At 45.5% G+C, this 13626-nt stretch overlaps 1 protein-coding gene across 1 annotated transcript in view; it reads left to right on the top strand.

Annotated features, from left to right (window-relative positions):
* Positions 1 to 12911, top strand: part of LOC119400279 (uncharacterized) — an 85261-nt gene extending 72350 nt beyond the window's left edge. The window contains exon 6 of the mRNA XM_049417562.1: positions 12648 to 12911. Within this exon, the coding sequence (XP_049273519.1) occupies positions 12648 to 12854 (207 nt within the window). The 3' untranslated portion in view covers positions 12855 to 12911. The remainder of the gene's footprint in view (positions 1 to 12647) is intronic.
* Positions 12912 to 13626: the final 715 nt, after the last annotated feature.

The raw sequence follows: 13626 nt of genomic DNA, 5'->3' as shown, positions 1-13626 counted from the left end.
GCTTGGACAAATCATCGCTGGAAGAAATCCTGGAAAGCCTCAAGGTGCGAGCATTTTCTGAAAAAAAAAATTCGTTTTGAGATTTTGTCAGTTCGAAAATGAACTCCAGTCCTCGTGGCACAAGTCTGATATGGGAGAAATTAGATGTCTATTTGACAACATAAGATATAGTTTACGACGACTGCACTGTCAGTATAATTTGGGCGACAGGGATGTCTAGGCGCTTAAGTTTTTACTGCTAATGAAGCGAACAGACAATGTAACGAATGATGGCATGGGAGGCGTTACTCGTAGTGTTTAACTATAGCGTAGTCAATGACATAAATGAAAATGAATAAAAGTGGACGAACACACAACTTGCCTTCGGCAGGGACCGAACCTTCAACCTTCGAATTACGCGTCCGACGACCTAGCAATCGGGCTACGACAGAGGGCAATCCCGGTCCCTATTAGATGGTATATTTGAGTGTAATCATGGAAGTGTTATAATAATATTATCTGGGGTTTAACGTCCCTAAACCGCGATATGATTACGAGAAACGCTATAGTGGAGGGCTCCGGAAATTTAGACCACCTGGGGTTCTTTAACGTGCACCTAAATCAAGGTACACAGGCCTCAAACAATTCCCCCCCCCCCCCAATCGAAAATGCAGGCGCAGCCGGGATTTCATCCTGCGACCTTAGGGTCAGCATCCCAGCGCCATAACCACTAGACCGCCATGATGGGGCAATCCTGGGGGTGTTGCCATGGCGGCGAGTGCCACGGCAGCGAGTGTGCAACACTCTCTTGCCCGAAGGAGCTATGAATTACAAATATTTAGTGCTGTAAAATTACTACACTCGAGTTCGAAACTACAAGTAATATTCCTTGTGTCTGCTTGGGTTTCAGTGTCTCTTGGTTTCATTAGGTATTGTCTAACGAAGAAACGAGCCCTTCATATACTCCCAATGCTTTGTTCTATGCTTAACTTCAACTACTACGTCATGCGCATTAGCAGTTCTGAGATCAATGTAAACTTTAAATTCGGTACGCGAAGTGGTGACCGCGCTCGAACAATTTCGTCAAATCGGGAAGTGCGTAAAATCGTGAAAGGAATCTTTAGGCTCTCATAAATTTAAAATTGTAACGTAACGACATTTGAAACCTCCTAACATGGCATTGTGTTTGCCACTAAGCAACGCGTCCGCGCATGAAAAGTCCGCAAGGACGGCCACGACATGGAACCTCTCATGTCCGGGCCATGCATACCTGGTAGTAAGTCACATCAAGCTATGGCAGGCTACTATATTCGAATATTGCGGGCATGCCGAGCAAGAATGTTGCGAGGAGACGATCAGTGCCTTCTATTAATTAAACCATGAAACAACAAAATCAACCACCAAAGTGCTCCTGTGGTAGCATTTACAGGAACAATAAAACCACCGCCGCACCTAGCCTAATCTTGTACATAAGAGAGCTTTCGACTGCCGGGTCGCTTGTATGGGCGTGGTGTGCTGCCTCGTCCAAAAAACTCACAGGATCCCACATTCATTTGCCTAAGACGACTCGAAGGCGAAAGCCATCTTCTCAATCGATGTGTTGAATCTCCCCTACCCTCTCGAAAAGCCCTCTGCACCTTACATTGTATAGCACTGCCTGTAGCATCGGAGGCATTATAAGCTTTCTGCAGCTTGTCTGGTTTTGTACTACCAATGTGATCATCGGCATACCTTTTTTCAGGCGACGATGTCATGTGGCGACGCAACCACGCGCCGTCACGTTATGTGATGTCATGATAACATCGCTAAGTTTGCACAATTTGCGACGTCATGATGACGTCATATGACGTCGTTTGATGAGTCATCTAAGGCTTTCGCCTCAAAAAAGTAGGGCCGTCAGTAGGGTGGCTACACGTCTTAACTATACAGCGTTGGAGCGCACTCTCAAAGCGAATCCCGTATGTGTTTAATGTAGAAAGAAATTTACCGCATTTTTACTCACTTATTTCAGAAAACAACTTCTTTAAATCGGGCTGGAGCCAAGTTAGTTTTGTTCATTCGATTTGATAACAACATTGAACCCTACAGGCAGCTGCCGGGGAATATAAATTTCTTCTTTGAATAAAAAGTTTTATAAAATCGTCTTTCATTTGATAGCGTTTTCACTGTAGTACACATTTTCGTAGTCTCGACCAAAGTTTAGCACGAACATGAGCACTGGATCCAGTAGAACTCACCATTTTGCTGATTTTTCTTACAGATGGTCGACGGCTTTGTGAAAAGCGTGAAGAAAGCATGGCCCAAGAAGTGTCGCACCTTTGTCGCCGTACCAACTCCGGACACCAACTTGGAAAACGTGTACATCGAAATATTCCCGTAAGTAATGCGATATACAGGGCTGAATACAATGCGCGATAGACGCGTAGCTATGAGCAGTCGCGACCATAGGTCGGCAAAAATATTGCAGCTCACTTAGACTCATTCAAGAAGTATAATTTGATCTGAGGGTTCACTCGGACTCCGACTCACCAACATATCGCTCAGCCGGACTCACTCAGGCTCGAACTCACGGCTTCAACCGAGTCTGCGTGAGCCTGAATATGTTAGCGTACAGTTAGCTTTTTCGATCACGGTGTCAATGCTCTTCAAGTCCAATATCTCACATAACCGCTTAATCGGTGCTTATGACACGCTTTTTGATCTAGTACTTTCAAAAACGAGTTGTCAGGGGCTTGAATCCAGTAAGGATATCTTTAGGAAATCAGCGACTCACAGGAGATATTTTTATCAAGAACTTCCCGTGAAAGTCTTTGCAGGCGAGTTCATGGCAACCCTCCCCCTAGCTAACGCGTCTGATAAAAAAAATATTGAGATGGCGCGTGAATGCTAGTGCGCCTAAGATATGTGTGAGTAGACCTCAGTATAAACGTAAGTCAGTGCAAGGCTAAGCGTCATGCTGAAGGTACGTAGATAGGACCATAGGTCGGCAATAAAAGGTGAAGATCACTCACTCAAGAAAGAAAGATGACTCGCTCAAGAAAGGTATTTCGCGCTTAGGGCTCGCTCGGATTGAGATTCACCGACATTTTGATTAACCGGACTCACTCAGACTCAGATTCACGAACATTTTCCTCAACTGGACTCACTCGGACTCAATCTCACCAAAATATGACCCACTCGGACTCGCTCACATTCAAACTCACGGTCCGATCTGAGTCTGATGGAGTATGGGTGAGTCGACTCATGAGTGAGTATACCGACCTATGGTCGTGACCGAGTTAAAATAACTGCAAGGAATAATCGTGCACAACTACATCCTTATACCAACGGTCGACAAGTCGAGCACTGCGAAAAAGTCCACGTGGTCGAACAACAGCTGGTCTGCCTTCAACCTCTATTGTCATGATTTTTAAAAGAAATAAATTCAGGAGACCATCCCCCATAGAGAAAATGGGGCCAACCGAAGCTTGGCGGGAGCGTACCTGACCTCCTGTTTTTCTCTATTTATTTGTTCCTTCGTTTCTATTCTCGGCGAAAGCGAAACGTCTCTGATTTATTCCGGACGCGTCGAGATGGCGGGTCTATACGCAGTTGTCATGGTGCCTAAAGACACACGTTCCGGCGCCGGCGCCGAATCGTGACGTCATGCGTTCATATCGATGCAACAAAGAAATGTGGCAACTTGAAATGGCAAGATACTTCGACAAAAGACCAGATTGCGATATCATAAACGGCTGATAGCGGCAAGCCCATAATCGAGGGAGCGTCATTTATTGGAAAACGGCGCAGGCAAAAAGCCGTAATTTGCAAATGTGAATTGCAGCTATTCGCTTTGAAGCTGCAAGAATTACTTCGCTGTATATTTGGCTTACAGGCTCAAGGGAAACAATAGCGTTGGTTAAGTGGTTTTCTTAGTGCCCGCTGCTAAGCAAAATGTGCATCGGTTCGATACCTGTCCTTCTCAACATCATTAAAAACAGCTACGGGTGGGAGATAAACGTTTCTGTACAGAGATTGTGGCTGACATGCAGAATAACACGAAATTATATCACAGTGCTTTGAGCAGTGCTTTAAACATTTGCTTTTCCACTGACTGTGAGCAGCGTATAGGGTGATAAGTCCCGTCAGATAGCTACACCTGCCATTTTGCCTATGCACCCAAGACCTTACCATCGTTATCTGCAGCGTTGTTTTTTCTTTCTAAAAAGCCAGATCGAGAAACCGAAACTGAGCTAAATTCACGCGAGTGGAAGGCGCGCCTAACTATCGTTCGCTTTGAAAAGAATTGCAGTAAAAATGGGGTGATTCCTCATATTAAAGTGAACTCAAAAAGGCATTTTCGAATAAAAAAAATGAGCCAAGTCCAGCATCTGTTTGGATGAAACTGAGCCAGATCCATCAAACCAGCGCCGTGTCAACAAAAGTGACCAAAACAACCAACATGGCCACATGTAAACTGTTTCATTGGTGTTCTAGTTACTTTCTTATCATGGTTTTGATCCACAATTGGTTTTTTTTTGGTCGGGTTGGTACTTACTGAAGGACATGATGTTAAAGGGCAACACCCGAACATAAAGAGGCCGAGTTTTCTACTTCTTTCAGGCTGTTAGTGTTAATTTTCGACGTTTGCTCTACAGTGTCATGTCCTTCTTTCCCTCCAAGCGATATATTTCAAATAGAATACACCTGAAATGAAGATTTGGGGCAGAGATCTGAAGAAGATGAAGTGATTCGAAACGGCGCGCCACAAAACGGGCTAAGAAGCAGAAGAAGAGCTGAAGCACTTTTTGAAGGCCTTCAATTAATGCCAAGAACGACAGTCCAGAATGGTGCGCATTTTGCCTGGAGGGAACAGTCGCTCTACAAGTCTATTTTTCGCCATTACGCCCTTGCAACAAAGGACGGCACCGACGGAAGCACTAGAATGTTGTTAATTCAGTAGTAAAATCTTGCTATTTCGTTCATTCGCTGTGATTTAGTTTTTATGAGCTATTTCAAGTACGGGTGAAATGTTCCAGTCTACTAGAGCCAAATCCAAATTTTACTGCCGAACACCGACGGTATTGTGCTCTATAGAGTTAAGCTGCGATATAGATTCGAGGTATTTTGACGTTATAAGCACACTGGCAAAAAATTATTGCAGCAGGTGCCGACCAAAAAAACCATGGCCGTCTGTCTGTCCGTTTGTCCGTCCATGTCTTAATCTATCTTTAGCCGGCCACGATGAAATTGCAGTCGCAGTAGTGTCGTTTGACGTCAAAACTAATCAACTAAAGAATGATGAATTTAGGAAAAGCCATAATAGTTGTGAATATGGTAAGCACAATATCATTAACTTCTTTCCCCGTGCGCTTATCACCTCAATTATTTCCTTCGCACGCTCGAGCAGAAAACTATTCACACCGAGTGTCGTGGTCATCCTGAGCCACTACGTGGAGGGTGACAACACCTTCCAGGACTGCCGCGTAGTGCCACCAACGTTGCTGACAAGGCCCGAGCCGCTCGCTACCAGCAGCCACTACAACTTTGACCTGGTGAGAAAAGAGACCTCTTTATTCACTTACTACCCATTTTTTCGAGATAATACATATGATTCACGGAGGAGATAACTAGTTGAGGTAATACGCGCACTTTCTTTAACCTTTTCGGACCTGGCGGTGTAAATCGCACACGATCGCAGAATATTTCCCCTAGCAACTCGGAAGCAAAGCCAGAACTGCTAATTCTTGGGGGAGTATTTCTTCAATGATCCCCACCGCGATTGACACCACAATTGTGGCATTTTTGCGGAGCTCGAAGCGAAAAAGAAGGAAAGGCCTGACCAAAGTCGTGGGCGACGCCAAGGCTAGTGAGCTGAGGCGGGTATGCGTCGTTTTCGGGATGAAGTCCCGAAGTTGCTTCAAGGACTTCAAGACTGCCGAATAAGACGTTGGTTCCGATTTTGTGTACTCTAGTTAGTAGCAAGAATAAAAAAGCCATTTCTCTCATTTCAGAACCACTGAGCGCCGATGACCCAATGTCACACCATGTATGTAAATTCATAAATAATTGCACGACTGGCTCAATTTTTTGTTTGTGGACATCAGAGATTCTAAGCACTAGGACTCCGGACGATTAGGACTCGGAAATTGGGGCTCCGGAAATTTTGACCATCTTTTGTTCTTTAACGTGCACGCAAATCTAAGTACACGGGTCTCTAGCATTTCCCCTTCAACGCAATGCGGCCGCCGCGGCAGTGATTCCATACCGCGGCCTTCGGTTCAGAAGTAGAGAACCATAACAACTAGACGGCTATGGTGGGTCTAGTAGCTCCTGTTTATTCACTGTCATAAAAAAAACACTGATTAATGTTCACATAGTAATTAAGTTAAAGCAATCAGATTATACTTTCCTTAACTGACTAGCATGTGAAAGCATAATGCAGACTATTTCTGCCTGTTGACTGCTGCGCCCTCCTACATCCCTCCCATGTTAACTGATTGAAGTTACGAGCTCGCGCGCCATTGTCATTTGGTCTGTCATATTTCGTGTCGTTGTTTCATAATTATGCATCGATACAAACTTGCCCAATTGTCAGTTCTTTTTGCAAAGACAACAGTTACTGCCAAAGGGCTGGCTCCAACCTATGCGCTATGATTGTTCGATCACTGTTGTATACGGGGTCTCATACACCTGACCTCCCCAAGAAAGATGTCGAGGTTTTGGTGAGAAAAATTTGTGGCGACATCTCCTGAAGTGAGGTACAGTAGATTGAGGATCATGTATAGGACGCAGGCAGATGCGTAAAATTATACACGTATTATCCATTACTTCGTCGCAAGAGCGAATAGACAACTTTAGGCCATACCGGCCAATGCTAGCCAACATTAAATCATAGCCAAGAGGCAACCATGTCAACCAGACGGCCAAGAGTCGGCCACTCAACCTGTGATTGGCTAAAGCTAGCAGCCTCCAGCACTTGCAAACGTTTGTGACTGAATGAATAAATCAATCAATCAGCCAATAAAAGTTTAGTTCTCCAAAAAATCTGGATGGTGGAGTGCTGCTATTATTAGTCCGTAGGTATCTCACTCTTTGCTTGAAGTAAAAAAAAACGGTATCGTGGAATAGACGTCTAGAACGAAACAATTTTTTTAGCCGACCTGGGTTTGGAATTCTGGCACCCATACCCTCCAAAAGCGAGTGTATGCACCACTGGGATGAACCACAATATCACACTTGCAGAATATGAATATATCTGAATCAATATATGTGAACGCGTCGTACCCGCGGTGAAAAACTAATGTACGAGAACGCTTTCTATGAAGGCTGCGTTGAATTTTTTGGAAGTGGGATAAAACCCTTCACTGGGACAACTTGTGCAGCCTACATTGGGAACTGTACCCATAGAACAATTTAGACTTCGCGAAAATTTGACGCCAAGTTCGCGAATTAGTGGTAGAGGGATTCGGCTTCTGCACTCTAAGGAATAAAAAGTCACTCGACTTTAAATCTATCCTGACTTGCCACGCATGTGACTCTCTTGAAGGAGACACGTCTCTTAGGGGATCACTATACTCTCGTCGAAGCGTCCCGAGACCCAAAAGAGAGTTTGTGTCTTTTTAACGAGAGTCATATTATGTGGCAAATCAGCACTCGCCGAAAGGAGTACACGTACTCTTTTTTTTAGAGTGTTTAGGGTCGTTCCAGCCGCTGACGACCGCCAGAAAGAAGATGGACAGATTTGTGGCGCGAACTGAGAATCGAGAGAAAAAACAAGAAGACAGGACAAGACGTCCAATCCTGTCTTCGTTTTTATCGAGCACTCTTGAGTTTGCCCCTCAAATATTTCGTTGAGCCAACTCGCCCAACGTAATACTTATGAAAAACATGTCAATGCCACCTGAAAATTACGTTCTAGGGAATGCCGCAACCTGAAAAATCTGCTTTCCCGTAGCATAGAAAACGTCCTTCTTAGATTCTGAGCGAAGATTGCTTTTCTCTTCATTTTAGCCCGGAAATTCGTGCTTTATAAGGTGAACCTTAATACCATTTTTATCATCCTCACTACATCAAATTGTACATGCTTAGCAATAATAGCCAATAAATCTTAAGCGCACAACCGGAAGAGGACAGAAAACAAGTGCGACACAGGCGCTAACTTTCAACTCTTTATTGATACCCGCAGAGCAGAATAAGACCGCACGTGACCAAACATGACGCCGGCGTAGGAGACAAAATATGACACAATCACTGACAACGCAGGTAGCATAATTCTTTGGAAACAGAGTGATCGACGGCTTTGACGCACATTTATCACGTGAACGATCAAACTTTTCGGCCTCGATTATCTTAGATAGATATTGTTTACCTATCAGCCGAAAAGATTGTCTATCTTTTCGGCGTCGAAAGTGTTGAAAGTGAGCGCCTGTGTCGTACGTATTTTTTTTTGTGTCCTTCGTCTGGCTGTGCGCTTAAAGTGTATTGGTCATGTCTTACGAACACGCCCAAACTGCCGCGATTGCGTTCGCAATATTATCACGAAGAAGATAAATAACGATTCATCGTATTACCAAACTGCAGAACACTGCGGCAACGTCCATCGAGAAGCTGATTGCGCGAGGCATGGACGCAATCTGGGCTATCTCGCTCACCATGAAAGGCAGATGGACCAAACTGAAAGCCGGACAACGGGCGGACTTCCTGTCCGAGTGTGAGCACGACCCAAATGCGGAATCTTTTGGAACTTACATGGAAGTGAGTTCTTGACCAAGCATTGAAGCGTGTTTATGTACAGCATTCCTAAACCGATCTAGGAAAAAGGGGCATGTAGTAATGACGGCTTCGACTTAAAGGGATAATTATAATATCCGGGGTTTAACGTACCAAAACCACTATATAATTATGAGTGACGCCGTAGTGGAAGGGTCCAGAAATTTCGGCCACCTGGGGTTCTTTAACGTGCACCTAAATCTAAGTACACGGGCCTCAAACATTTTCGCCTCCATCGAAAATGCAGCCGCCGCGGCCGGGATTCGATCCCGCGACCTTCGGGTCAGCACTCGAGTGCCATAACCACTAGACCACCGTGGCGGGGCGACTTAAAGGGATACTAAAGTGAAACAATACGTTAGTTTAGACTCATAAATTATACTCTGCAAACTCTACTGTCGTTGATTTCACCACAATAGATTTATTAATCAATAAAAAAATCAATGTAAAGTGTTTCCTTTTAAATTTCCCGCTGAAATTTCTGATGATGACGTCACGGATTTCAAAGTTTCTTGAGTGTTTTATTTGTATTTTGGCCACGTAGGCTCAACTAGATTTCCTGGCGCCTGGTATGTTAAGTCTCTGGCTCCCTGAGAAGAAACTGTACTTCATTTTTACCGATTAGTAATTACGTAATCCCTAGCAGACGCCGTCAAAACCTATGACGTCGCAGCGATTGGGGCGGGAACTTCAAGGTGGTGTTGCCACCCGAAGTTTCTTTTTGCGCTTTTTCTCGCTTACCAAGCCTCTTCTCGGAGCAAGCGTGGAGTTTTGGTGCCGTGAGAAGGCAATGTTCTAGTGCAAGCAAAATCGTTTTTCGCTTTAGTGCCTCTTTAAATGTGCGCGCTTGTGGTTATTCAACAAGCACCTCAGTGCAACTGCACGAGTGATATTGATAATCGCCCCGTCAGACTTCGGCGAGGAGAGGACACACCTTGCAATTTCTCTCGAGAAGCGACTACGCTTTGTATGAGCGCATACCGAATACCAACGTTTATTATGTGCTTGCTGATGCAATGTTTGCGTGGGATTCACAGTACGCTGTGCCCAGGTGTATCCTAACTGCTTCAGCTACCCCGAAGGTTTAATCATGGTCAGAGACGTTCACCTCCTATTGTTCACCTCCTATTAGGCCTACATTAGTGTGCGGCATGACACATGTGTTCAGGCAATAACGGCAGCATCAGCTATAACAACGACAACACTAGCAACAACATACTGATCTTTCAAAACGCACTCGATCTCGTAACTTAGCCTAAGATTAAATTTGGCTTGTCGGCGACTGGTTTCAATGCGTCGTGCATTACTCTACGTCTGCGCAAATGCTTCAATGCGTCCTGTGCCCGATCTCCTTCACACTCTTTGCATTAGGCATGCAACGATCCCAACTTCAGCAACGACACGGTCTACAAATCGGGAGTTCGCGGCACGCTGTTCTACAACAAAAAGGACGGCTGCATATTCTCCTTCGATAACAACACCGATGTCGTCGAAAAGGTAGGCATAGAACGCTGCCTCTCAATTTTTGATCCTCAACGTAGCTGAGAGTTATTTGAAATCTGGTTCATGATGTTGAACAGCGCAAATGACAAGGGACACTAGAAAAGCGAAGAGGACATGCAATGACTCGCAACTAAGTTTAAGAACTTACGATGAGAAAAAATATACAGCGGGCTCAGAAGACACAGAAATAAAAGAAGAAAAACAGGACTAGCAGTTCCGTGTACGAATACAACCGATGAGCGAAGCTCCTTAGACATGGAACGCAAACGACTATGCGCCTGATCTCGCTGCTGGCTTTCACGAAGGCGGTAGGGTGGGGAGCGGGTGGGGAGGGCGTCTGCTGCTCTCGGTGGCGGGAACGACCGAGCGATTGAGCGCGCCGAGCGCAACGCAGGGGGAGCTTCGACGGCGGTGACGGAACGCCGCTCGCGCTCATTGTCTTTTTGCGCCGGCGCCGGGTGGGAAGAGCGTCTGCTACTACCTTCGACAAAGCGCCCGTAGTGCGCTAGAATGATGGTTGTCATTTCACAATCTACGATAACGGTGGTGAAAATGAAGACATCTATTATAACCAGTGGTGCACAGAGCCTATTTCTTTTAACCTCGAATTTCTGGTCCACTAAAACCAAGCCGCTCAAGACCTAAACATTTCCTCTTAAATCAGCGGCCACTGCAAGCTATTGCGATGCTTACGAGAAAGGAGCTTCAACGGCTATGGCGGGGTGCGGGCCTAAGGAGCTTCGCTCCTAAAAACAAAAGAAGAATCTGATACACGCTACACATGGTTAATTCGATCACATCATCAAAATTCGCCATCTATATATGCTATTTAATTCTCATATAGCGATATCTAAGGCTCGCTAATGCAGACTATGCTTTTTCTGCAATATGTGCTGCCTCGACAACTAACCTCGTGTTCATACATACCTCTATGCTTACAAAAAATCTGGGGGATTCAAATTAGGCAAGCGCTTACACTGTCGGCAGTGCGCGGTGACATGTCCATTGCCGCATGTCTCTGCGAAAACATCATCAACCAGTAGCCATAGAGTTGCCTAATATTTGCTAAAGCGAACTCTGGCGCTAAGATCGTTCAGCCACGATGGGAATCATTGGTAGTACAAGTATTCGCCTAATCCTCGTGCTTACAGCTTCGAACGCACTTGTGGCTTCGTTTGTTGTTGTTTTGGCGTTTTTCTTCGATAAAAGAATGGATCGTTCGGAACTTCGGGATCCGACTTGAATTGGTGAGCCTAAAAAGTTAAGGTGGTGAAGTGGAACGGCTGAACGTTTGCTGAACTTCGCCTAGCGACGAAGCGGCTGCAGGCGACACGAAGCCGTACACAGCCGAAGAAACTAAGCTTAGATAAATCCGTGTACTGCCCATCATTCCCGTGCTGGCTGAAGTGCCATGCGTTGCTGCGCGCATAGACACTAGCGCCAGAGTTCCCTTTAGTAAATATTGTAGGAAACTTTGCCAGTAGCAACTTGTCCAGCTTTCCTCTTATTATTAAATGTTACTTGAAAACTTTGCACTTTGGTGTGATACGGGCAAGAATTCGCGGAGCAGTATACATTCATGTTCAGGAAATCCGGGACACGGCAGAAGCCCAGGGTAAGATGGCTGCTTGAAGAGACGACAAGTCCTTGGAACACGGGGTGTCGCTGAAGCCACCGTTTGGACAAGTGGTATTGTCTTCTTCAAGATAGCTTCTGCAGTTACCGCCTTGAAGCAGACAAGGCCACATGCCTGAAACGTTGCCATGGCTACAGCGACCCGCCGTGTTCAAATATTTTTCATGTCCAGGAAAGCAAGACATGACGCGTGGGAAATGTGTGGTACCTTCTCTTGGTGCTGTCTATAAGAATGGGATCCGAAATATTTTTAAAATATTTATCTCTACAAGTACGTGTGCTTCTAATTAGGATTTCATTAACTTAAGACATAAATTAAGATGAAATTCTGCAACTTTCATCGATGCTGTAATGTTCAGGTTACCGAGCAGCGCTAGTGCGGCAGAGATCATTGAACCGTAAAATTCAGTAGCCGGAGGCTCACTATCGATAATTTCTTTACATCGTCAGGAGTGCAAGTTTGGATTTATCTATCAAATCATAACAGCATTTTTTTAGAATAACTTTTTGAACTGTTCTCTCTTGTCAATTCTATTGTGAGAATTCGGTGCTTCTGGCGACAGCACATTTTCCTGCCGTACTACAAGCATTTCTTGTAGCACTTCAGCTCTTTGTTGTAAGGACAGACGCGCCACAGTATTCTGTTCTAATGTACCGACAGAAAATGGTGCGTACAAGAGAAATATCTGTTGCTACAGACAAATCTTGTAACAGCTATTTCTGTTGTCCTGATGGCAAGCCGTGCTGGCATTTTAAACTGGGATCGTTCATTTCCTCAGCTCTGCAGGCTGAGGGCGCAGCACTTGACCTTTGCCTATGGCATGGCTGCGTACGATGTGGACTACGAAGACTACAGGAACGCCTGCCCCTCTGTGAGCGTGCTCAAAAGATTCACCAGGGTTTTTACGCTGACACTCTTGCGGGTATACATGCGGGTCATATTCGATGAACCGAGGCAATTCCCAGACTGTCTGAAACTAGCCTAATAAATATGCAGTTCGGACCACCCCTGGATCCTCAGTTACTTTTGATGCGGGCTTCGGAACACGAGTAAATCTTTGCTGCTTGCTTGACGAGAATGTTTCTCTTAGCGTAAGTATCTTTTCTCTCTCATGAACCATTTCACTTTCAATCTCTTACCATTCATATGTGGGTTTATAATTCGCAACTTCATACATCAGGGGCGTTCTTAAGTGCGAGCGAGTCACTGATGATTCCTGGTAGCACTATGGACGGTTCATAAGTAGCAATAGCCGTTTCAAAAAATGAAGGGACTTAAAGCCGGGCGTTGCTTGCGCTGGTGGCGCAAGGCTAAAAGCGCAGCGGAGCTGATTGGTTCCTGTCTGGTCCTGGCCATACGAAGTGATGCGAAGTTATACAAAGTGATGCCAATTCATTTTAAGTTATACGAAGTAATCGCTAGGGATGCCAATTTCCATTCGAGTCCAGCACAGTCACCTCTCGCCGTTTCGGCCGTTCTACGTCGTGGACTACTTTAAACGAGTCGGGTCCACCAGTCCCTTGGCAGCGCGCCGCGAATCCAGGTAAGCGGCATCTTAATCGGAAGAAGTGCGAATCTTGTTCGTTCTCCCCATGTCTGCTTCTGGTGCCGCGCGCCGCCTCCACGCGCCTGCTGTGTACAAACCGAAAGGTGGGCATGCGCAGTTGGCCAGTGACGTCACGTCTGGCGCGACCGAGTGGTTGCGCGCAGTGTCCAGGCAGGCGTGCTGGTGGTGCAGCAGTGTATGAGCTAGTGAA

The sequence above is a fragment of the Rhipicephalus sanguineus genome, chromosome 7 (assembly GCF_013339695.2).
Source record: "Rhipicephalus sanguineus isolate Rsan-2018 chromosome 7, BIME_Rsan_1.4, whole genome shotgun sequence".
NCBI classification, from domain to species: domain Eukaryota; kingdom Metazoa; phylum Arthropoda; class Arachnida; order Ixodida; family Ixodidae; genus Rhipicephalus; species Rhipicephalus sanguineus.
This window is presented reverse-complemented; position numbering and strand designations above follow the sequence as displayed.